General features: G+C 46.3%; 1 protein-coding gene across 2 annotated transcripts in view; it reads left to right on the top strand.

Annotated features, from left to right (window-relative positions):
- Positions 1-23,127, top strand: part of Rab11fip3 (RAB11 family interacting protein 3) — an 87,972-nt gene that overhangs the window by 28,599 nt on the left and 36,246 nt on the right. For both annotated transcript variants that reach the window (XM_036195377.1, XM_036195376.1), the window contains exon 2: positions 13,294-13,387. In XM_036195377.1, coding sequence (XP_036051270.1) covers positions 13,294-13,387 — 94 coding nt within the window. The remainder of the gene's footprint in view (positions 1-13,293; positions 13,388-23,127) is intronic.

The following is a 23,127-nucleotide window of genomic DNA, read 5'->3' as shown; positions in this document are numbered from 1 at the left end:
AGAGTTTAGATCTCTCCATGTAGCTCAGGCTAGCCTCAATCTCCTTTTTTTTTTTTTTTTTTTCAAAGATAAAGACTTGGGGTTGGGGATTTAGCTCAGTGGTAGAGGGCTTGCCTAGCAAGCACAAGGCCCTGGGTTCGGTCCTGAGCTCGGGGGGTGGGGGGGTGGGGGGGGGGGGGGCAAAGATAAGGACTCATAGTGGGTGTGGTGGCACATTCCTTTAATCCCAGTACTCAAATGGCAGAGGCAGGAGGATTTCTCTGAGTTGAGACCAGCCAGCCTGGTCTATAGTTAGTTACAGGCTCCTACATAGTAAGGTCATATCTTTTTTTTTTTTTTTTTTTTTTAAAGAGGGCATCAGATCCTCAGAAACTAGAGTTACAGAGGTCTGTCAGCTATCTTGTAGGTCCTGAGAATTGAACCTCCAACATTCTCTGCAAGGTCACCAGTGTTCTTAACCACTGAGCTATCTCTCCAGCCCTCAATTTGAAAGACTGTTTAATGTGTACTTTTCAGGGCTGAGTATGGCAGTGCCCTTTTTCTATTTTTTCTCCCTGAGACACAGTGTCTCTCTATGTGTCCCCGACTGTCCTGAGCCTATCGATCCTAGGGAGGATCTCTGCAGGTTTGAGGCCAGCTTGGTCTACATAGTAGAGCAACTCTGTTCAAAGTAAATAATTAAAAAAAATAGTAGATGAATAATAAAGTAAAACATCCAAAAGCCATAAAGAAGAGTATAGTCCATTCCTTCTTGGGCATTCTAACATAGTAATATATAAGAGGGCCTGCTCCTAGTTAATATTTGCTTTAAAGTGTTTGGCTAGGGTTTTAGAATGAACACCAGAGTACTTGGTATTCTGTTAGCTTTGCTGTTGATATTCTTGGATTTCTCAAGGACAGAGTGGCCAGTGTGGTTCTGGATTAGATAGCCCTTCAGGAAGCAGCAGGCTTCTGTGCTTAGGAATCAAGGCTTCTGTCAAGTAAGAAGGGAGGCATTTGATTCCTCTGTTCATTTGTATCCAAGAAATCAGCTTTGGGAACTAGAGAGATGGCCAGCAATTAAGAGCACTGTCTGCTCTTCCAGAAGACCCAGGTTCAATTCCCAGCACTCACATCATGGCTTATGGCAGTCTGTAACTCTTCTCTCGGTACTCATTCATACAGACAGACAGACAGACAGACACACACACACATACACACACACACACACACACACACACACACACACACACACTTGCACTATTGCCTAGTCATTCAATTTTGAGTCTTACTTGAAATTGCATGTGGCATTGTGGCTGAGCTAGACATGATGGCCTGATTTCTCCAGGGTTCTCTTCTCTGGTGCCCGTAAGTCTAGATTCTAGAGATAGTGCTCTGCCTTTTGGGTCTGGGGCATGTGATGGACTACTGAACACTATTTGATGTCCTGCTTGTGGCTGCTGTCTGCTACTGTCTGTCTTCTTTTTCCACATGCCCGCCCTTCAGAGTCCTGCCGCTGCCCCTGCTGGCCGTCCCTTCCATCTACACTTAAACCAGTCCTTGCACCGCCCTTGGTTGTGAGCTCTGACCATCCTTGCTTCTGGCTTTGTTGTCCTGTTCCTTCATCTTGTGTCCCTATGGGGCAGGTGAGCTCCGTTCTTGCCCCTCTTTTTCCAGCTCTCTGTCTAGTGACTTGACATCCCCACCCCCCCTTTTTTTTTGGACACAGTTTCTTTGCATTGCCCTGGCTATCCTAGATCTCACTCTGTAGACCAGGCTGGCCTCGAACTCAGAGACCCAGTTGCCTCTGCCTCCCGAGTGCTGGGATTAAAGGCGTGCTCCACCAGCATCCTGCTCACATTTCTGTTCTTCTTTGGCTCACCTAAGGTCCTCTAGATACAGCCATGAAGAGGGCGGTGTGAGGAGGAGCAAAGATGATGCTTGGTGCTTGTCCAAAGTGCCATGTGTGGGGCCATTGCCCTGTCCTCTCAGGCTTGGCCCTGCCTCCCCAACAGCTTCTGCAGTGCCCTCTCCTGGGCAGGGCTTCTGTGAGATACTCTGTGGCTCACTGCTTTGCCCTGTGTACCAGCCACCCAACAGAGGAGGTTCTGGAACTGTCTGGGCTTTGGATTGATGGGTATCTTCGAAACTCGGTCATGCAAATTCAGTTGTGTCTGTACTTACCCCAATATATGCAATCTAATATTTAATATTATGTATTTATTTAATATAATACATAACTAATCTATTCTAAATATTAGGTTAATATTCAATGTTAGATAAATAATATCTAATGTATTAAATAAATATAGACATTGAATAGAAAATATATTTTTAAATATAAGTATTAAATAATATATATTTATTTAATTTTGAGATACAAGGTTTCATATATCCCATACTGGCCTTAACTCACTATGTAGCCCTGGATGACCTTGTATTCCTCCTGATCCTCCTGCCTCCACCTCCCAAGTGATGCCGTTAAAGGTGTGCACCACCACACCTGGCTGGGCATGAAACAAACCCAGGACTTCCAGAATGCTAGGCAAATATTCTACCAATTAAGGTACAACTTCAGCTCCTGGATTTTGAAGTATCTCCAGATATATCAGTAAGTATATGTAGACAGCAGTGCTCTAAAATTGCCCAATTCATAACAATTGACAGCAGCTCCATGTCATCCAGATTCAGTGAGGACTCAAATTTCTAGCCTCCTTTAGGTTGTGTGTTTGAGTCGGGGCCCCAGGTTAACATTGGGGTGTCTTTCTCAATGGCACGCCACCTAAGCTTGCTGATTCAGCTAGACTGGCTGGCCAGCAATCCCCAGGTTCTTCTTGTCTCTGATTCTCGTGCTGGGAATTATAGTGCATTGCTGTTGTGCTCTGCATTTTTTACAGTCTGGGTGTGGGAGAGCAAACTCAGGTTCTCGTGTTTACATAACCAGCCCTCTCTCCTCTCCCCACTGAGCCAGCTCCCCAGGGTCTTCTCTGTGGTTTTCAACTGTGCTTGTTTGGGTCCATATCGTGAAAGTACCACGTGTCTCTGTTTGTCTTGTTTGAAATCAGTTGATTTTTCTGTCTGTCAAACTTCTCACGGGCTTGAATTTGCCTCCCTAGGATGTAGACAAGTGCTCCTTTTGGTCTGTTTCCTTTGCTTGACTATAGTGTCTGGTTCTGAGTACTAGCTCTTTGGCTACTTGGTTAGGGACAGGAGGTGGTGCTGTTAGGGCTGTCACTCGTGTCAGAAGGGCTGGGCCAGCACACCTGCTGCTCAGTGTTGTAACTGCACGTCAGGGCAGGCTCAGGGGCAGACAGGCTGCGGCTCCTTCTGTTCTGCCTGGTTTCACGACAGTTGAACTGCGTTGGCTCGGTCTCTTGCTCTGTTTTGCCTGTGGACTGAAGCATACCTGATGTTTGTTGCCACTTGTTGTTCTTGTCTGAACTCTTGTTTCGGAGGGTTCTGGAAGGAGGCCTCTTGACAGACTCCCGAGTCCTGTTGATGTGCAACCATGGTCTTGGAGAGCTGCTCTGTTCTCAGTCGTGTGGCTGGGCTCCACACTCAGCTGGCCTCCTAATGCTCTATCTCGTAGCTTTCTCTCACACAGTGCCCTTGAAGGAATTCCAAACCATGGTCATAGCTACAAAGTTAGCCACAGCCCTTTCCCTTCCCTTCCTTTGCATTTTTTCTTTTGAAACAGTCATATAACCCAAACTGGCCTTGGACTTGCGCTGTAGAACTTTGAACCCCTAGTCCTCCAAGGTTTCAGCCTTTCTCTCCCCATGACCACGGTTGGGTCCACTTTTTTTTTTTTTAAAGATTTAGTTATTTATTATGTATACAGTGTTCTGCCTGAATGTATGCCTGCAGGCCAGAAGAGGGCACCAGATTTCATTACAGATGGTTGTGAGTCACCATGTGGTTGCTGGGAACTGAACTCAGGACCTCTGGAAGAGCAGCCAGTGCTCTTAACCTCTGAGCCATCTCTCCAGCCCTGGTTCTACTTTTGATCTTTTTCTTTTTTTAAACTAACTCTGTTTTATCTATCTATCTATCTATCTATCTATCTATCTATCTACCTACCTACCTATCTATCTATCTATCTATATCTATCTATCTATCTTCTGATACTGGGGATTGGACTCAGGGCCTTGAATATGCTGGGAAAGTACTCTACCACTAAGCCACACTCCCAGGCTATATTTTAATTAATTAATTCTGCCTTGGTGATCTTCTGGCCTCTGCCTCTGGAATAGCTGGGGTTACAGGCCTCACCCAGCTTTTTTTTTTTTTTTTTTTTTAATATATTCTGAATTCATAGTGACACTACAATTCAAATTCAGGACTGTGCTGTGATCTGAATGCCTTCCATGGTGCTGAGAAGTGAGCTCTTCAGGAGGTGAATCCTGACAGAGCACTTGTGGAAGGGAGCAGAGCTGCCCCTTGCAGCTCTGCCCTGTGGAGACACAGCTCTCACAAGGTTCTTCATGCTGGCACCTTCATCTTGGGGCTCCAGCCTAGTGTAGGAGAGATAGGCTTCTTCTGTTCCTCTAGATCACCCAGTCTGTGGTACATGATGCTTGCCTAGCATCTGCAGTCAATTTTAATCATCTTTGAGTTCTTTTTTCTTCTTCCTCCTCCTCCTCCTTCTCCTCCTCCTCTTTTTTTTTTTTTTTTTTTTTTTTTTTTTTTTAATAACAAGGTTTCTATGTAGCCTTAACTGCCCTGGAACTCACTCTATAGACCAGGCTGGCCTTGAACTCACAGAGATCCACCTGCCTGTGCCTCAGTGTGTCACCACACCCAGCCCATCTTTCAGTTCTTTCTTAAAGGATTCCAGCTTTAGCAGCACTTGGAATAGTGGAATTCAAATGTCTATTACTTGACATGCTTTTCCAAAGCTAGTGATAATCTAGCTTTCTCCTTTAGGAAGGCACTGATTTGATTTTGTGTAGCTGTTTAAATGATTTTTTTTTCCTTTGAAGTCCAAAAATTTCACAGACTAAGTCTTGGAGTAGATCTTTGATGTTTATAGGTACTTAGTATTGTGCTTTCAATGCCTAATTAATTCAAAAATGATTTTATTTTTTAAGATTATGTATTTGCCTGGGCTATGGTGGCACACACTTTTAGTCCCAGCATTCAGGAGGCAGTGATTGGGGGAATCTCTGAGAGTTCAAGGCCAGCCTGGTCTTCAGAGAAAGTTCCAGGACAGTCAGGGATCAGAGAAACCCTGTTTCAAAAAAAAAAAAGAAAGAAAAAGAAATGAAATAAAGACTGTGTATTTACATTTGTGTGTATGTGCCACATGTATGTGGGTGGGTGCCCTCAGAGGACAGAAGGTGACAGATCCCATGGAGCTGGTGTTACAGGTGGTTGTGAGCCATGGGGTGAGGCTGGATCCCGGAATCCTATAAGAGTGTGCTCCTGTATCCACGGATCCATCTCTCCAGCCCTAATTGTCTTTTGTTTGGTTTCTTGAGTCAGGGTTTCTCTGTGTAGCCCTGACTGTCCTGGAACTTGCTCTGTGGACCAGGCTGGCTTAGCACTCAGGGATCTGCCTGCCTCTGCCTCCCGAGTGCTGTATTAGTGTTTTTTTAATCCTAGGGAGTTTTCCTTGAGTGTTTTCAGTATCTGTCTGTTTCTTTGCTTTAATTTTCTTCTTTGGGGCTTCTGTTGGATCTTGTGTGCCTTGCTTCAAGATTTATCCTAAAATTAAAAAACATCTTGTTGTACATTGTGTCTGTGCATGCGTTTCTGTGTGTGTGTGTGTGTGTGTGTGTGTGTGTGTGTAGGTCAGAACAACTTGAGGGAGTGAGTTCTGCCTATGTACCGTGGAGATCAGACTTTGATTTCTGTCTGTCAAACTTCTCACGGCTGAATTTGCCTCCCTAGGATGTAGACAAGTGCTCCTTGGTCTGTTTCCTGTTGCTTTACTATAGTGTCTGGTTCTGAGTACTAGCTCTTGGCTACTTGCGTTAGGGACAGGAGGTGGTGCTGTTAGGGCTGTCAACTCGTGTCAGAAGGGCGGGCCAGCACCACCTGCTGCTCAGGGTTGTAGCTACTCAGGCAGCCTCAGGGCTTCTATTTTTTCTCCCTGAGACACAGTGTCTCTCTATGTGTCCCCGACTGTCCTGAGCCTATCGATCCTAGGGAGGATCTCTGCAGGTTTGAGGCCAGCTTGGTCTACATAGTAGAGCAACTCTGTTCAAAGTAAATAATTAAAAAAAATAGTAGATGAATAATAAAGTAAAACATCCAAAAGCCATAAAGAAGAGTATAGTCCATTCCTTCTTGGGCATTCTAACATAGTAATATATAAGAGGGCCTGCTCCTAGTTAATATTTGCTTTAAAGTGTTTGGCTAGGGTTTTAGAATGAACACCAGAGTACTTGGTATTCTGTTAGCTTTGCTGTTGATATTCTTGGATTTCTCAAGGACAGAGTGGCCAGTGTGGTTCTGGATTAGATAGCCCTTCAGGAAGCAGCAGGCTTCTGTGCTTAGGAATCAAGGCTTCTGTCAAGTAAGAAGGGAGGCATTTGATTCCTCTGTTCATTTGTATCCAAGAAATCAGCTTTGGGAACTAGAGAGATGGCTCAGCAATTAAGAGCACTGTCTGCTCTTCCAGAAGACCCAGGTTCAATTCCCAGCACTCACATCATGGCTTATGGCAGTCTGTAACTCTTCTCTCGGTACTCATTCATACAGACAGACAGACAGACAGACAGACAGACACACACACACACACACACACACACACTTGCACTATTGCCTAGTCATTCAATTTTGAGTCTTACTTGAAATTGCATGTGGCATTGTGGCTGAGCTAGACATGATGGCCTGATTTCTCCAGGGTTCTCTTCTCTGGTGCCCGTAAGTCTAGATTCTAGAGATAGTGCTCTGCCTTTTGGGTCTGGGGCATGTGATGGACTACTGAACACTATTTGATGTCCTGCTTGTGGCTGCTGTCTGCTACTGTCTGTCTTCTTTTTCCACATGCCCGCTCTTCAGAGTCCTGCCGCTGCCCCTGCTGGCCGTCCCTTCCATCTACACTTAAACCAGTCCTTGCACCGCCCTTGGTTGTGAGCTCTGACCATCCTTGCTTCTGGCTTTGTTGTCCTGTTCCTTCATCTTGTGTCCCTATGGGCAGGTGAGCTCCGTTCTTGCCCCTCTTTTTCCAGCTCTCTGTCTAGTGACTTGACATCCCCACCCCCCCTTTTTTTTTGGACACAGTTTCTTTGCATTGCCCTGGCTATCCTAGATCTCACTCTGTAGACCAGGCTGGCCTCGAACTCAGAGACCCAGTTGCCTCTGCCTCCCGAGTGCTGGGATTAAAGGCGTGCTCCACCAGCATCCTGCTCACATTTCTGTTCTTCTTTGGCTCACCTAAGGTCCTCTAGATACAGCCATGAAGAGGGCGGTGTGAGGAGGAGCAAAGATGATGCTTGGTGCTTGTCCAAAGTGCCATGTGTGGGGCCATTGCCCTGTCCTCTCAGGCTTGGCCCTGCCTCCCCAACAGCTTCTGCAGTGCCCTCTCCTGGGCAGGGCTTCTGTGAGATACTCTGTGGCTCACTGCTTTGCCCTGTGTACCAGCCACCCAACAGAGGAGGTTCTGGAACTGTCTGGGCTTTGGATTGATGGGTATCTTCGAAACTCGGTCATGCAAATTCAGTTGTGTCTGTACTTACCCCAATATATGCAATCTAATATTTAATATTATGTATTTATTTAATATAATACATAACTAATCTATTCTAAATATTAGGTTAATATTCAATGTTAGATAAATAATATCTAATGTATTAAATAAATATAGACATTGAATAGAAAATATATTTTTAAATATAAGTATTAAATAATATATATTTATTTAATTTTGAGATACAAGGTTTCATATATCCCATACTGGCCTTAACTCACTATGTAGCCCTGGATGACCTTGTATTCCTCCTGATCCTCCTGCCTCCACCTCCCAAGTGATGCCGTTAAAGGTGTGCACCACCACACCTGGCTGGGCATGAAACAAACCCAGGACTTCCAGAATGCTAGGCAAATATTCTACCAATTAAGGTACAACTTCAGCTCCTGGATTTTGAAGTATCTCCAGATATATCAGTAAGTATATGTAGACAGCAGTGCTCTAAAATTGCCCAATTCATAACAATTGACAGCAGCTCCATGTCATCCAGATTCAGTGAGGACTCAAATTTCTAGCCTCCTTTAGGTTGTGTGTTTGAGTCGGGGCCCCAGGTTAACATTGGGTGTCTTTCTCAATGGCACGCCACCTAAGCTTGCTGATTCAGCTAGACTGGCTGGCCAGCAATCCCCAGGTTCTTCTTGTCTCTGATTCTCGTGCTGGAATTATAGGTGCATGCTGTTGTGCTCTGCATTTTTACAGTCTGGGTGTGGGAGAGCAAACTCAGGTTCTCGTGTTTACATAACCAGCCCTCTCTCCTCTCCCCACTGAGCCAGCTCCCCAGGTCTTCTCTGTGGTTTTCAACTGTGCTTGTTTGGGTCCATATCGTGAAAGTACCACGTGTCTCTGTTTGTCTTGTTGAAATCAGTTGATTTTCTGTCTGTCAAACTTCTCACGGGCTGAATTTGCCTCCCTAGGATGTAGACAAGTGCTCCTTTGGTCTGTTTCCTGTTGCTTGACTATAGTGTCTGGTTCTGAGTACTAGCTCTTGGCTACTTGGTTAGGGACAGGAGGTGGTGCTGTTAGGGCTGTCACTCGTGTCAGAAGGGCTGGGCCAGCACCACCTGCTGCTCAGTGTTGTACTGCACGCTCAGGGCAGGCTCAGGGCAGACAGGCTGCGGCTCCTTCTGTTCTGCTGGTTTTCACACAGTGAACTGGTTGGCTCGTCTCTTGCTCTGTTTTGCCTGTGGACTGAAGCATACCTGATGTTTGTTGCACTTGTTGTTCTTGTCTGAACTCTTGTTTCGGAGGGTTCTGGAAGGAGGCCTCTTGACAGACTCCCGAGTCCTGTTGATGTGCAACCATGGTCTTGGAGAGCTGCTCTGTTCTCAGTCGTGTGGCTGGGCTCCACACTCAGCTGGCCTCCTAATGCTCTATCTCGTAGCTTTCTCTCACACAGTGCCCTTGAAGGAATTCCAAACCATGGTCATAGCTACAAAGTTAGCCACAGCCCTTTCCCTTCCCTTCCTTTGCATTTTTTCTTTTGAAACAGTCATATAACCCAAACTGGCCTTGGACTTGCGCTGTAGAACTTTGAACCCCTAGTCCTCCAAGGTTTCAGCCTTTCTCTCCCCATGACCACGGTTGGGTCCACTTTTTTTTTTTTTTTAAAGATTTAGTTATTTATTATGTATACAGTGTTCTGCCTGAATGTATGCCTGCAGGCCAGAAGAGGGCACCAGATTTCATTACAGATGGTTGTGAGTCACCATGTGGTTGCTGGGAACTGAACTCAGGACCTCTGGAAGAGCAGCCAGTGCTCTTAACCTCTGAGCCATCTCTCCAGCCCTGGTTCTACTTTTGATCTTTTTCTTTTTTTAAACTAACTCTGTTTTATCTATCTATCTATCTATCTATCTATCTACCTACCTACCTACCTACCTATCTATCTATCTATCTATCTATATCTATCTATCTATCTTCTGATACTGGGGATTGGACTCAGGGCCTTGAATATGCTGGGAAAGTACTCTACCACTAAGCCACACTCCCAGGCTATATTTTAATTAATTAATTCTGCCTTGGTGATCTTCTGGCCTCTGCCTCTGGAATAGCTGGGGTTACAGGCCTCACCCAGCTTTTTTTTTTTTTTTTTTTAATATATTCTGAATTCATAGTGACACTACAATTCAAATTCAGGACTGTGCTGTGATCTGAATGCCTTCCATGGTGCTGAGAAGTGAGCTCTTCAGGAGGTGAATCCTGACAGAGCACTTGTGGAAGGGAGCAGAGCTGCCCCTTGCAGCTCTGCCCTGTGGAGACACAGCTCTCACAAGGTACTTCATGCTGGCACCTCCATCTTGGGGCTCCAGCCTAGTGTAGGAGAGATAGGCTTCTTCTGTTCCTGTAGATCACCCAGTCTGTGGTACATGATGCTTGCCTAGCATCTGCAGTCAATTTTAATCATCTTTGAGTTCTTTTTTCTTCTTCCTCCTCCTCCTCCTTCTCCTCCTCCTCTTTTTTTTTTTTTTTTTTTTTTAATAACAAGGTTTCTATGTAGCCTTAACTGCCCTGGAACTCACTCTATAGACCAGGCTGGCCTTGAACTCACAGAGATCCACCTGCCTGTGCCTCAGTGTGTCACCACACCCAGCCCATCTTTCAGTTCTTTCTTAAAGGATTCCAGCTTTTAGCAGCACTTGGAATAGTGGAATTCAAATGTCTATTACTTGACATGCTTTTCCAAAGCTTAGTGATAATCTAGCTTTCTCCTTTAGGAAGGCACTGATTTGATTTTTGTGTAGCTGTTTAAATGATTTTTTTTTTCCTTTGAAGTCCAAAAATTTCACAGACTAAGTCTTGGAGTAGATCTTTGATGTTTATAGGTACTTAGTATTGTGCTTTCAATGCCTAATTAATTCAAAAATGATTTTATTTTTTAAGATTATGTATTTGCCTGGGCTATGGTGGCACACACTTTTAGTCCCAGCATTCAGGAGGCAGTGATTGGGGGAATCTCTGAGAGTTCAAGGCCAGCCTGGTCTTCAGAGAAAGTTCCAGGACAGTCAGGGATCAGAGAAACCCTGTTTCAAAAAAAAAAAAAAAGAAAAGAAAAGAAATGAAATAAAGACTGTGTATTTACATTTGTGTGTATGTGCCACATGTATGTGGGTGGGTGCCCTCAGAGGACAGAAGGTGACAGATCCCATGGAGCTGGTGTTACAGGTGGTTGTGAGCCATGGGGTGAGGCTGGATCCCGGAATCCTATAAGAGTGTGCTCCTGTATCCACGGATCCATCTCTCCAGCCCTAATTGTCTTTTGTTTGGTTTCTTGAGTCAGGGTTTCTCTGTGTAGCCCTGACTGTCCTGGAACTTGCTCTGTGGACCAGGCTGGCTTAGCACTCAGGGATCTGCCTGCCTCTGCCTCCCGAGTGCTGTATTAGTGTTTTTTTAATCCTAGGGAGTTTTCCTTGAGTGTTTTCAGTATCTGTCTGTTTCTTTGCTTTAATTTTCTTCTTTGGGGCTTCTGTTGGATCTTGTGTGCCTTGCTTCAAGATTTATCCTAAAATTAAAAAACATCTTGTTGTACATTGTGTCTGTGCATGCGTTTCTGTGTGTGTGTGTGTGTGTGTGTGTGTGTGTGTGTGTGTGTGTGTGTAGGTCAGAACAACTTGAGGGAGTGAGTTCTGCCTATGTACCGTGGAGATCAGACTTGGGCCATCAGGCTTGGTGATAAGCATTTTTACCTACTGAACCATCTTGCTGGCATATTTGTCTTTTTCTCTTGGTTCCTTTTTAGTTCCTTTATTGTGTTTAAGAACTTTGGGATATGATTTGTATACCACAGAATTGCCTCCGTGATACGTGCAGTTCAGGGTTTCTAGGAAGTCAGTAAGATGGTGCGGCTGTTGTTGTAGTTTCGGGTTTTTTACACTTCCGTGTCCAGCAAAAGCCTCCTGCCGTCAGCCCCTCCTCCACCCTGCACTTCTGCCAGTTGTGCTCATTTTAGAGGGCAACATCTCCCTGCGTTTTTAGTTCTCATCCTCTGTGTGACTCAGAATATTGACTGGCTTTTTATGTGTGTGTACGCCCAATTGTGTATGTGTTTTCAAGACAGGGTTTCACTGTGTTGTCCAGCCTAACTTAGAACTCCTGGACTCAAGTAGTTATCCTGCTTCAGCTTCCCAAGAGCTGGGACGATGGGTGTATGTTAGTACACCTAAATTTTTTTTTTGTGTGTGTGTGTGCATGTGTGCATGTGTATGTGTGTATGTGGTTTCATGTGCACGTGTATGGAGGCCAGAGGTTGTCTTGGTTATCATCCTCACTCTCTCTCTTCCTCACTCCCTCCACCCCAACTCTCCCTCTTTCTCTCTTTCTGTTTTTTTTTAATATGTATGTGATGCCTGTGTGTATGTTGTATATGCACATGCATGCATGTGGAGGCCAGAGGAGGACTTGAGGTCCCCGATGTCCTGTCCTGCTCTATACTCGTCACCTCTTCTTCCATGAGACAGAGTCTGTCCCTGAGTCTAGAGTCAGGCTGGCAGCCAGTGAGCCTCCTGCCTCTGCTCACCCCTGGCACTGGGGTTACAGGTGTGTGGATCATGTTCAGCTTTTGCATGGATGCTAGGGATTAAATTCAGGTCCTCGTGCTACTTAGCAAGCATTCCTGCCTGTGGAGCCATCTCCCCGGCTCTGCCACCCTAAGTTTATGAGACAGGGTCCTGAACCTGGAGCTCATCAACTTGGCGAGACTGGCGAGTGAGCCCCCGGGGCCTCCTGTTTCTGCTTCCACAGCCTCGGGGCTACAGGGGTGCGGCTACACCTTACTTTGTATGTGGGGGCTGGGTGCTAGGGATGGACCTCTGTCCTCATGCCTGCACGGCAAACATTTTTACCAAGGACTCACTCATCCTCCACCTCTGTCTGTAGAGGTCTCACTATGTTTTCCTTTTCAACCAGGATTCATTTGTGTAGTCTAGATTCAAGTCTTTATACATGTTTGCAAGTACTTTCACCTAGACTTTGCCATGTCTTTTGGTGTTATTAATGTGGTATTCGAAGCAGCTTTCCCCCCTTCTTTGAGTTGGGTCTTCTCTGTAGCCCAACTCATTGTGTAACCCAGGCTGCCGTGGATTTTAGAAAGTCCTCTACCACTGCCTCTGGAGTGCTGCCAGCCAACCCATCCTGCTTGCCAAAGTTTTACATTTTGATGAGATTCAACTTATCCTTGACAATATAATTATGGCTTCTTTGGAAAAGGCTGCGACCATTGCATGTGTGGGTTCTCTTTCTGCCTTTGAGAGAGTGATGATGTCAGGGGTCTGTCTGCCTCGGTTACTTTCCACTGCTGAGGAACCCATCTCACTAAGAACATGCTAGAACAGTTCCTAAAACTTCAAACTCCTGATTTTCCCAGCAGGGGAGCTCAGGATGTTGTTCCCAAGGTTAAGAATGCTCAGGGCTACTGGCAGATTCCTCCAGGTTGGCTCTCTCCCCAGTGGCTGGAGCACTAGCATTGGCTGCCTCTGCTTCCTTGCTCGCAAGTATCAGGGGCTCTTGAGCTCTGAACGGTGTGAGCAAGCTGCTGCTTTGTAGATGGTAAGAGGGGTCAGTGCCCGCTGTCCCCTGCCAACTGTGGAGCCTGTGGGTAACACATTTTCATTTGCCCATTGCAGGTGAAGGACTTAACTCAATACCTGGACCCGAGTGGGCTTGGTGTGATCAGTTTTGAAGACTTTCACCAAGGGATTATGGCCATCAGAAATGGAGGTAGGTCTGTTAGCCCCTTGCTGTGCTCCGCTACCTTTCTCCTCAGGGTTCTGTAACTGTCCGTTCTTCCCAGCCACTGTGTAGCTCTATGTGGGCTGGTCTGAACCCACAGGGATCCTCCTGCCTCTGCTTCCCAAGTGCCGGGATTAAAGGTGTGCACCATAACCCGCCTTAGGCCATCACTTCTTGGACTCCCAAAGCATTTGGTGTTGAAGATACTCTCCTCTCCCCTGTTGCTTCTTGAAATCCTGCCCTCTGTGGTTGAACGGCTCTTAGCTGCCAATTTACGATGTGGAGAGCTACTTTCCTTCCCCAGTGTCTCATGAGGAAAATTAACAAACAAAGCTGAAAAAAGTATAGTTCTTGTATATTCCCACCCATGCCATACTGAGAAGGGCTTGCTGCGTGCTCGGTGTGTGCCCCATTTATTCCCCCACCCATTGCCCATAGTCCATCTTTTCAGTGGGATGCATTCAACTCATCGTATTGTGCACTTCCCACGAATGCTCTGTGCATCCTGATCATCATCTAGAGGGCAGCATTTGTTCAGAGGCTTTTGTTTTAAAGCAAAAATGCTCCTACTGTGAAATGTGCGAATCTTAAGTGTAGTTGTGTATGTTGCCACAGATTCCTGAGCTTGATTCTCAAATCTCTGATAAGACTGTCACGACAAGCCCCCCCCCCTTTTTTTTTTGAGACAGGGTTTCTCTGTAGCTTTGTGCCTTTCTGGGAACTCAACTCTGTAGTCCAGGCTTAGCCTCAAACTCACAGAGATCTGCCTGGCTCTTCTTCCCCAGTGCTGGGATTAAAGGCATGTGCCACCACTGCCCGGCCTGTGCATTGGTGTTTTGCCTGCATGTATGTATGTGTGAGGATGCCAGTCCCCTTGAACTAGAGCTATAGACAGTTGTGAGCCACCGTGTGGGTGCTGGGAATGGAACCTGGGTCCTCTGGGACAGCAGCCAGTGCTTTTAACCACTGAGCCATCTCTCCATTCCTCCTGCCTTTTTGTCAACCCTATACTGTTTTCTGTTCCTGAACATTAATTCTTCAGTTCTCATGTAAACGCGTCCTGCATATATCTGACTCTTCCCCCAGCATGCCTCTTGGACCCACCTGTGGTTTGATGTGGCCACGGCTGTTTCCTGATGTGGAATGGCGGCCTACTGTGATGAGGCATCGCTTATCTAACTTTTGGGATGTTTGAGTAAGGTTTGGAAGGATGTCTGTACGAGCTTTTGTGTAGACGCATGTTCCCTATCTTTGTGTCCTGTGCCTGGGCTCTGGGTACGTGCTGGGTATATATATAGTGTCTTCACAGTGGACACGCCATTTACACCCACCACCAACTAGCCCATCTATTGTCCTTTTGACTCAAATTCTGCAACTCTGAAAAGACCTTTTTAGCCGGGCGGTAGTAGCGCACACCTTTAATCCCAGCACTTGGATGGCAGAAACAGGCTGATCTCTGAGTTTGAGGCCAGCTTGATCTACAGAGAGAGTCCAGGATAGCCAAGGCTACATAGAAAAACCCTGTCTCGGGGGAAAAAAGAGTTTTTCATTTCTCTATCACCTGCCAGAAGGTATGTGGTCGATGGTGCTGGGGTATATTAGATGCAGGCTTTTTGCCTTCTTGCACATCAAGGGTCCATAGTCACCGGGTGAGATCAGGTCTGAGGATGCCCTTGGGCCTCGGGTCTCAGCAGCTGTCTTGTCTGTTACCACCCCAAATTATTACTGACAGTGTCACTTAGGACTGGGTCCTCCAGTGGGTCTAGAGAAGCTGCTGTGTTTTATCACCTGTGTTGCTCTTTGACTGTTTCTCACACACCAGTCCATTATGGAACCAGTCCCTAGGGATAATATTGTGAGCCTCAAAGTGAGACCAATGCATGTTCCCACTGTTGTCTAGGCAGTAGGCAGGAGCTGAGACTACCATGTAGGCCAGCCCTCTGCAGGGAGGAGCAGGAGAGAGAAAGGAAATCATGGTTACCAGGGAAGGGATGCCTGATCCAGGTCAGCAGCGAGCCAGCCTGTGTGAATAGACAGGAAGGAGGGCCATAGTGACAGTCTAGTGATTTTCCTAGTGGATAGGACTTGGGGAGAGGTGGGCAAGTAAGTGAGCAGAGCTGAGCACAGGGTCCTTGGGAGGGAGGGAAGGAGGGAGGGAGGGAGGGAGGGAGGGAGGGAGGGAGGGAGGTAAATTCACCTAGGAATGAGGTAGCAAACAGCCAGGATAATACACAGTCCCCAAGACTGAGCATTGGCAGACTGAGCCCTTTGTGTTAACCTGACCTATAAGTGAGCGATTGCAAGTAGTTAGATTTCCTTCCTTCCTTCCTTCCTTCCTTCCTTTCCTTTCCTTTTCTTTCCTTTCCTTTTCTTTCAAGACAAAGTTTCTCTGCGTAGCTTTGGAGCCTTTCCTAGAACTCGCTCTGTAGACCAGGCTGGCCTCAAACTCCCAGAGATCCGCCTGCCTCTGCCTCCCAAGTGCTGAGGTTAGAGGCATGTGCCACCACCGCCCAGCTACTTCTTTTTTTTTTTTTTTTTAAGTTTTTTTTTTTTAGTTATATGTATTTATGTGTATATGAATGTTGGTATGTGCCTGTGAGTTCAGGTACCCATGTGGCCAGAAGAGGGCATCAGAACCCCTGGAGCCCCTTCATGATTTCTCTACCAATCAGTTTTTTTTTTATTTTTTAAGATTTATTTATTTAGCTCTTCTCTTCTCTTCTCTTCCTTTTCTCTTGACCATGTGGCCTTTCACGTCTGTCTCTTCCTATCCTATATTAATAAACAGCTCTTATGTGGAAAAAAAAGATTTATTTATTTATTATGTATACAGTGTTGTGTCTGCATGGATCCCTGCACACCAGAAGAGAGCATCGGATCTCATTATAGTTGTGAGCCACTGCGTGGTTTCTGAGAATTGACTCAGGATCTCTGGAAGAGCAGTCAATGCTCTTAACCTTTGAGCCATCTCTCCAGCCCCATCAGTTATTATTATTTTTTTTAATGTTTAATTTTTTTTTTTTTCTTCGAGACAGGGTTTCTCTGTGTAACTTTGCGCCTTTCCTGGATCTCGCTCTGTAGACCAGGCTGGCCTTGAACTCACAAAGATCTGCCTGGCTCTGCCTCCTGAGTGCTGGGATTAAAGGCGTGAGCCACCACCGCCCGGCTTAAATGTTGATTTTTAAATGTTTGTTAAAATCTTGACATTAAACTAGGACTGGTAACAGCTGCCTATAATCTGAGTATTTGGGAAGCTGAGGCAGGAAGATTGTCAAGAGCTTGAGGCTAGCTACATAGTGATCTGTGCACTCAGTTCTTCATAGTGGGTTACAGTGTGTGACTGCTTCAGACCCCCACCCCACCCCCAGTACCCTAAAACTCATGGAAAGTATCTGGGAATGTGGTGGGAAGTGAGACAGCAGTCGTAGCAGCAAGCATGGTCAGGCTGCTTGTCACCACCAGCCTTTCACATGGATCATCTAGCTGTGGACACGTGTGGTAAGTTCACACGAAACAATTAACAGCTATCACACTGGATGTCCTGTGAGAAATGGGCAATTCTTTGTCATGACTGTCCATTTCAATATAGATACAGAGTAGAACCACTTGTCAGGCTGTGAAGTTTACTTTGTACCATCTAACCAGTATTCCTAGACCGGTCTGCACAGGTGGGAGGAGGTCTGCTGTTTGTGTTCTTAGCGCCCTGTCGGGGTGAATCAGGGAGAGGTCACTGGTTTGCTCAGATTTGAGGAGGTGACTGCACAAACCTCTTGAGGCTGGAGGAAGAGCGGCTGGGGCTGTGGGTAGGTGGGAAGAATCTATATAGCAAGAGCTGTCAGTGTAAGATGATTCCTCCATGGCTGCTGGTTAGTATGTTCTGCTGGACCTCAGTTAATGTGCAGTGGTAAGCTCTCTGTTGTGGGGTGTCCTTTTATCTTGACTTGGAAGGTCTCGCCCTTCCTCTCTGGCCTTCCATGCTCTCCAGAGCCAGCTTCTCCCTGTAGGAGGCCTTGCTGACTGGTGACCATGGTTCTCTTCTGGTTTAGTGACCGAAGGAACATGTAGATGTTTTTACATCTCTGGTGACAGCAAACAGTTGTCTGAGAATGTCTTGTCACCCCAATTCTACCCTGAACTTACCGTGTCCCTTTCCTTTCCTAGGCTGATTATAGCCACTAGGGTGCCCTGTGTCCTTTTCACAGGGGACCTAGGAGGTGCTTCTTGGCCTCTGCCGGAGAAGGGGCAAGCTGGTCTCAGTGAAGCCGCTAGCTTTTTCTGCCTCTTCACAGCCCACTTTCTTCTCCTGCCTTCTGTGAGGAGCCCTTTCCCGGCCTGTCTTTGCTAGATCCCAGCTGTTAAACCCAAGCCCTGTCCACCCTGGTGCTGTCCTGTCATTTTCCTGGGGTTCTGTTTTCTTGTTGGCTTGGTTTCCTTTCCACTGTTGGTTATTTGAGACAGGGTCTTACATTTGTAGCCCTGGCTGGCCTGAAACTTGCTATGCGGCGCAGTCTGGCCTTGAATTCAGAGAGATTCACCTCCTCTGCTTCCTGAGTGCTAGAATTAAATGTGTGCACCATCATTCCCCATTTTTTTTGTTTTCAGATTTATTTATTTATTATGTACACAGAAGAGGGCACCAGATCTCATTACAGATGGTTGTGAGCCACCATGTGGTTGCTGGGACTTGAACTTGGGACCTCTGGAAGAGCAGTCAGTGCTCTTAACCTCTGAGCTATCTCTCCAGCCCAGCTGGTGGGTTTTGACAATTCACATAGCCCAAATTGGCCTCAGACCTGCTATGTAGCCAAGGATATACTTTTGATCCTTCTGTCTCTATCTGCCAAGTGCTCGAGCTACAGGTGAGCTTCCCCCTCCCACCTGGGCTGTTCGTTTGTGACAGGGTCTTACTCTGCAGCCTTGGCTAGCTTGGTCATTCACTGTGTAGCCCATAGTGGCCGTGAACTCACGGCAATCCTACGTTAGCCTCCAAGAGGTGGAATGACAGACAAGTGTGGCACATCCACCTCTGAAAACATTACTTTGTAGAGTTGTAGCAGATAGATATATAGTACAATTATAGGTAAGTAATACAGTCTCTGAAGCAGGGAATAAGTATGTGTAATCCCAGCACTCAGGACTGGGCTGTTTGTTTGTTTGTTTTGAGACAAGATTTAGCCTTGGCTGTCTTAGAACTTGCTCTGTAGACCAGGCTGGCCTCGAGTTCAGAGATCTGCCTGCCTCTGTGAGCACCTCTCCCCCTGCTTAGATTAAAGGCATATGTCACCACCACCCCGTTTTGGGGATTCTTTTTTTTGTTTTGTTTTGTTTTGTTTTTCAAGGCAGGGTTTCCCTGTGTATCTTTGCGCCTTTTGCTGGAGCTCACTTGGTAGCCTAGGCTGGCCTCGAACTCACAGAGATCCGCCTGCCTCTGCCTCCCAGTGCTGGGATTAAAGGTGTATGCCACCACTGGGGTTCATTTTTAATTTCATCATTTTTGCATTCTTTTTCATTAATATTTTGACTTTGATTTAATTAGGACTTTAAATTTCCCAGCTAGTTGTTAGAAATAGTTTAATGCTCCAGAGCCTCAACCTGATACCGTACTGGGTTGAGCTTGTGCAGAGTGGACCCCGGACCTGGAGGGTGGTCTGGCCCTTCCTGCTGGTCCTCAAGGAGATGAACTGGGAGAGCTGCAGAGATGAAGATAAGTGAGGCAGACCTGTGCTAGCTGCTCTGGAGACAGAGAGTCCTTTGCCTCTGGTGCTGGCTTTCTAATAGGAGACAGATGATAAGGTGGGAGACTAGGAAAATGGGAGGGAATCGGGGTGACACCAGACAGGGGCAGGGGTGTGTGTTTGGGGCTGTAGGGGAACTGGGGTCAGGAGGTAGAGGACTGAGCAATGGAGATACCAGCCGTCCCATGGTGTGGTGGGAGGACTTGTCCTTTTCTGTGACAGCAAACTTTATGATTCTACCCTAGCCTAGGCCATGGAGAGTGCTCAGTGGATAAGCCCCTGCCTCAGCCACCATGCCAGGACATTGGGGAAACTACCCAGTGCACCAGCTGATTAGAGCAGAGGCTTTACTTTTCTGCCTTGGTAATTTTGGGGCTTCATTTACATCTGGTTAGGAAGACACAGTGAGAATAGAATAAACAATGAAGCCAGAGGTGATTTTGAATTGTTTCATAGCATTTGGAAGAAGGGAAGTTCTGCTCCTTGAACTGCATTTCCAGTGAAGCTCCCTTCAGGTCAGACTGTAATGCACCAGTGTAGCTATGGTCAGCCGGATTGCCTGTCAGCCTCATTCCATCTACATCGAGGAGCAGCATAGTAAACACACAATATATTGACCCAGTTTGCAGGGAAGCGCAAGACGCCTGCTGTCACTGCCACAAGCACAATTCCAGGAATAGAGTGGGACAGGGAACTGTTACAAATAGGCCACGGCTCTGGCTCATACATCCGTAGCTCTGGAAGGACGAGATAAATGCACATTAAAATTTTCCACTTAACTGCTAGCTGCAGTGGTGCACGACTTTAATCCCAGCACTTAAGAGGCACATACAGGCAGATCTCTGTGAGTTCAAGGCCAGCCTGGTCTACAGAGTGAGTTCCATGACAGTTAAGGCTACACAGAGAAACCTTGTTATAAAATTAAAAAAATAAATAAATAAATTTAAAAAAAAAAAAAAGAGGAGGAGGAGGAAGTCTGGTCTATATAACAAGTTCTAAGACAGCCAGAACCACATAGTGACACCCTGTCTCAAAACAAACATTTCTACATAAGGAGACTAGGGCAGGAGGATCTCAGGTTAAAGCCTGCCTGAACAACTTCGTGAGACCCTGTCTTAAAGTGAAAATGAGGGGCTGGGCTGGACAGTGGTGGTGCACACCTTTAATCCCAGGACTCGGGAGTCAGAGGCAAGTGGATCTCTGAGTTCGAGGCCAGCCTGGTCTACAGAGCTAATTTCAGGACAGCCAGAGCTACACAAAGAAACTCTGTCTTGGAGAAAAAAAAAAAAAAAGGTGGGGGGGGGGGTGGGGAGGTGGGCTGGAAAGATGGCTTAGTGGTTAAGAGCACTGCCCTTGGACAATCACTGTGGCTTCTCCCATGGGTCCTGTCCTCAGTTAGTGTTCAAGTCTCAGAACCTGTTGGGGTTTTATGGTTGTATTTTTCTTCCTTGGTCTCTAGATCAAAGCATGAGGCTTCTCTGGTCTTTTGTGGTCCATTTAGAGGAAGCCATTGCTGATCATTCCAAAGTGTTTCTTTCAGGATCGTCTGGGGGAAGTTGCTGTTCCACTTGACCATTGAGATATGACTATCTGGTTGTGGTTCATACTTGTAATCTAGTACTTGAGTATGGACACAGGGGGCTACATGGCTGACTTAAAACCAGCATGGGTTTCATAAGACCTTGCCTCAGAAACAAAAAAAAGGGGGGCTGAGCTTTTCCCCCCTATTTTCTATTTGTTTGTTTGTGTTTTGTTTTGTTTTTTTTCAAGACATGGTTTCTCTGTGTGTAGTCTTGGCTGTCTTTGGAACTCACTCTGTAGACCCGGCTGGCCTTGAAATCAGAGATCCTCCTGCCTCTGCCTTCCAAGTGCTGGGATTAAAGGTGTGTGCCATCTCACCTGACTTATTTTTAAAAAATTTTGTGTGAGTGTTTACGTTTGTGTGGGTGGGTGTGTGGAAGCCAGAGGACAACCTTAGGGGTCGGTCCTCACCTTCTACCTTGTTTGAGACAAGATCCTTGCTGGTCTGCTGCTGTGCACCCATAAGCTTTGTAGGTCTCTCCTTTCTCCATTCCCCCATCCTACCATTTCCAGAACAGAGGTTGCAGATGTGTGATACCATACCCAGGTTTTTGTTTTGTTTTGATTTTTCAAGAAAGGATTTCTCTGTGTAGTTTTGGAGCCTGTCCTGGATCTCACTGTGTAGACCAGTCTGGCCTCCAACTCTGAGATCCACCTGCCTCTGCCTCCCGAGTGCTGGGATTAAAGGCGTGCACCACTGCCGTCCAGCCCATACCCAGCTTTTTGTGTTTTGTTTTGTTTTGTTTCCTTTTGGTTTGTTACGAGACAAGATTTCTCTGTGTAGCTTTACGCCCGTCCTGGAACTCACTCTGTAGACCAGGCTGACCTTGAACTCACAAGATCCGCCTGCCTCTGCCTCCCAGGTGCTGGGATTAAAGGCGTGTGCCACCTCCGCCCCGCCCATACCCAGTTTTGTATGGATTCTGGAAATTTAAACTCGGGTCCCCATGCTGCCTGCACAGCACAGCAAGCACCTGTGCCCACTTTGCTATCTCCCAGCCTGGTTGAACTTTTTAAACAAGTGCTGACATAACATAAGCTGCTCTGTGTTAAAGATGTGTGTGTGTGCGCGCGCGCGCGCGCGCGCGCGCGCGTGTGTGTGTGTGTGTGTGTGTGTGTGTGTGTGTGTAGTTTTTTTGTTTTTGTTTTTAAAAAGACAGTTTCTCTGTGTATCCCTGGCTGCCCTGGAGCTCACCCTTTACACCAGGCTGGCCTTGAACTCAGAGAGCTGCCTGCCTCTGCCTCCCGAGTACTGGGACTAATGTACCTGTAAGTCAGTGTACCCCATGTAAGAAATTACATGGTGATGGGACATTGGTACAGGTGTCCTTCTGTGTCCCTTGTCGTACATGGTGCCCCTGAGCATCTTTGGGACCATGGATGTTGGCGCCTCATTCCACAGAGGGAGACACAGGTGTTTTGGAATTGAAGGGTTTAGAAAATGTCTCTGATGTTGAGTTAGGAAGTTGGTGCTCCTTTAAAATTTACTTTCTTCAGTGCTGGAGAGATGACTTAACAGCTAAGAGACTAGCTGCTCTTGCAGAGGACCTGGGTTCTATTTCCAGCACTTACATGGAAGCTTATAGCCACCTATAATGCCAGTTCCAGAGGATCTGATGCCCTCCTCTCGCCTCCACCAGGGATGCATATGGTGTTCACATACATATATGCAGGCAAACATCATACATTTAAAATCATAAAAAAGAAATCTTTTTTATAATTTACCTTATTTAAAAATAAGGGGTTGGGGATTTAGCTCAGTGGTAGAGTGCTTGCCTAGCAACTGCAGAGCCCTGGGTTCATCCTCAGCTCAAAAAAAAAAAAAAAAAAGAAAGAAAGAAAGAAAGAAAGAAAGAAAAAAGAAATAAGCCGGGTGGTGGTGGGCGCACGCCTTTAATCCCAGAACTCGGGAGGCAGAGCCAGGTGGATCTCTGTGAGTTCGAGGCCAGCCTGGGATACCAAGTGAGTTCCAGGAAAAAGGCGCAAAGCTATACAGAGAAACCCTGTCTCGAAAAACCAAAATAAATAATTAAATAAACAAATAAATAAATAAATGAAAATAAAAATAAAATAAATAAATAAGTAAAAACTACTTTCTGGAGCACACACCTTCTATCAAAGTATTCTGGGTGTGGAGGCAATCAGATCTCTGAGTTCAAAGCCAGCCTGGTCTACATAGCAAATTCTAGGCCAGCCAGAGCTATGTAGCAAGACTGTGTGCCTTGGAAAGAAACCACAACAGCAACAGCTCATGGGTGCTGGAGAGGTGGCTCAGCAGTTAAGAGCACTTGCTGTTCTTCTAGAAGGACCAAGCTCAGTTCCAGCACCCATTGCAGGTGGTTCCCAACTGCCTATAACTCTGTCTTTAGGGAAATCTAATCCCATCTTCTGGCCTCTATGGGTACCCACACA

This window comes from Onychomys torridus, chromosome 8, assembly GCF_903995425.1.
Source record: "Onychomys torridus chromosome 8, mOncTor1.1, whole genome shotgun sequence".
NCBI classification, from domain to species: domain Eukaryota; kingdom Metazoa; phylum Chordata; class Mammalia; order Rodentia; family Cricetidae; genus Onychomys; species Onychomys torridus.
This window is presented reverse-complemented; position numbering and strand designations above follow the sequence as displayed.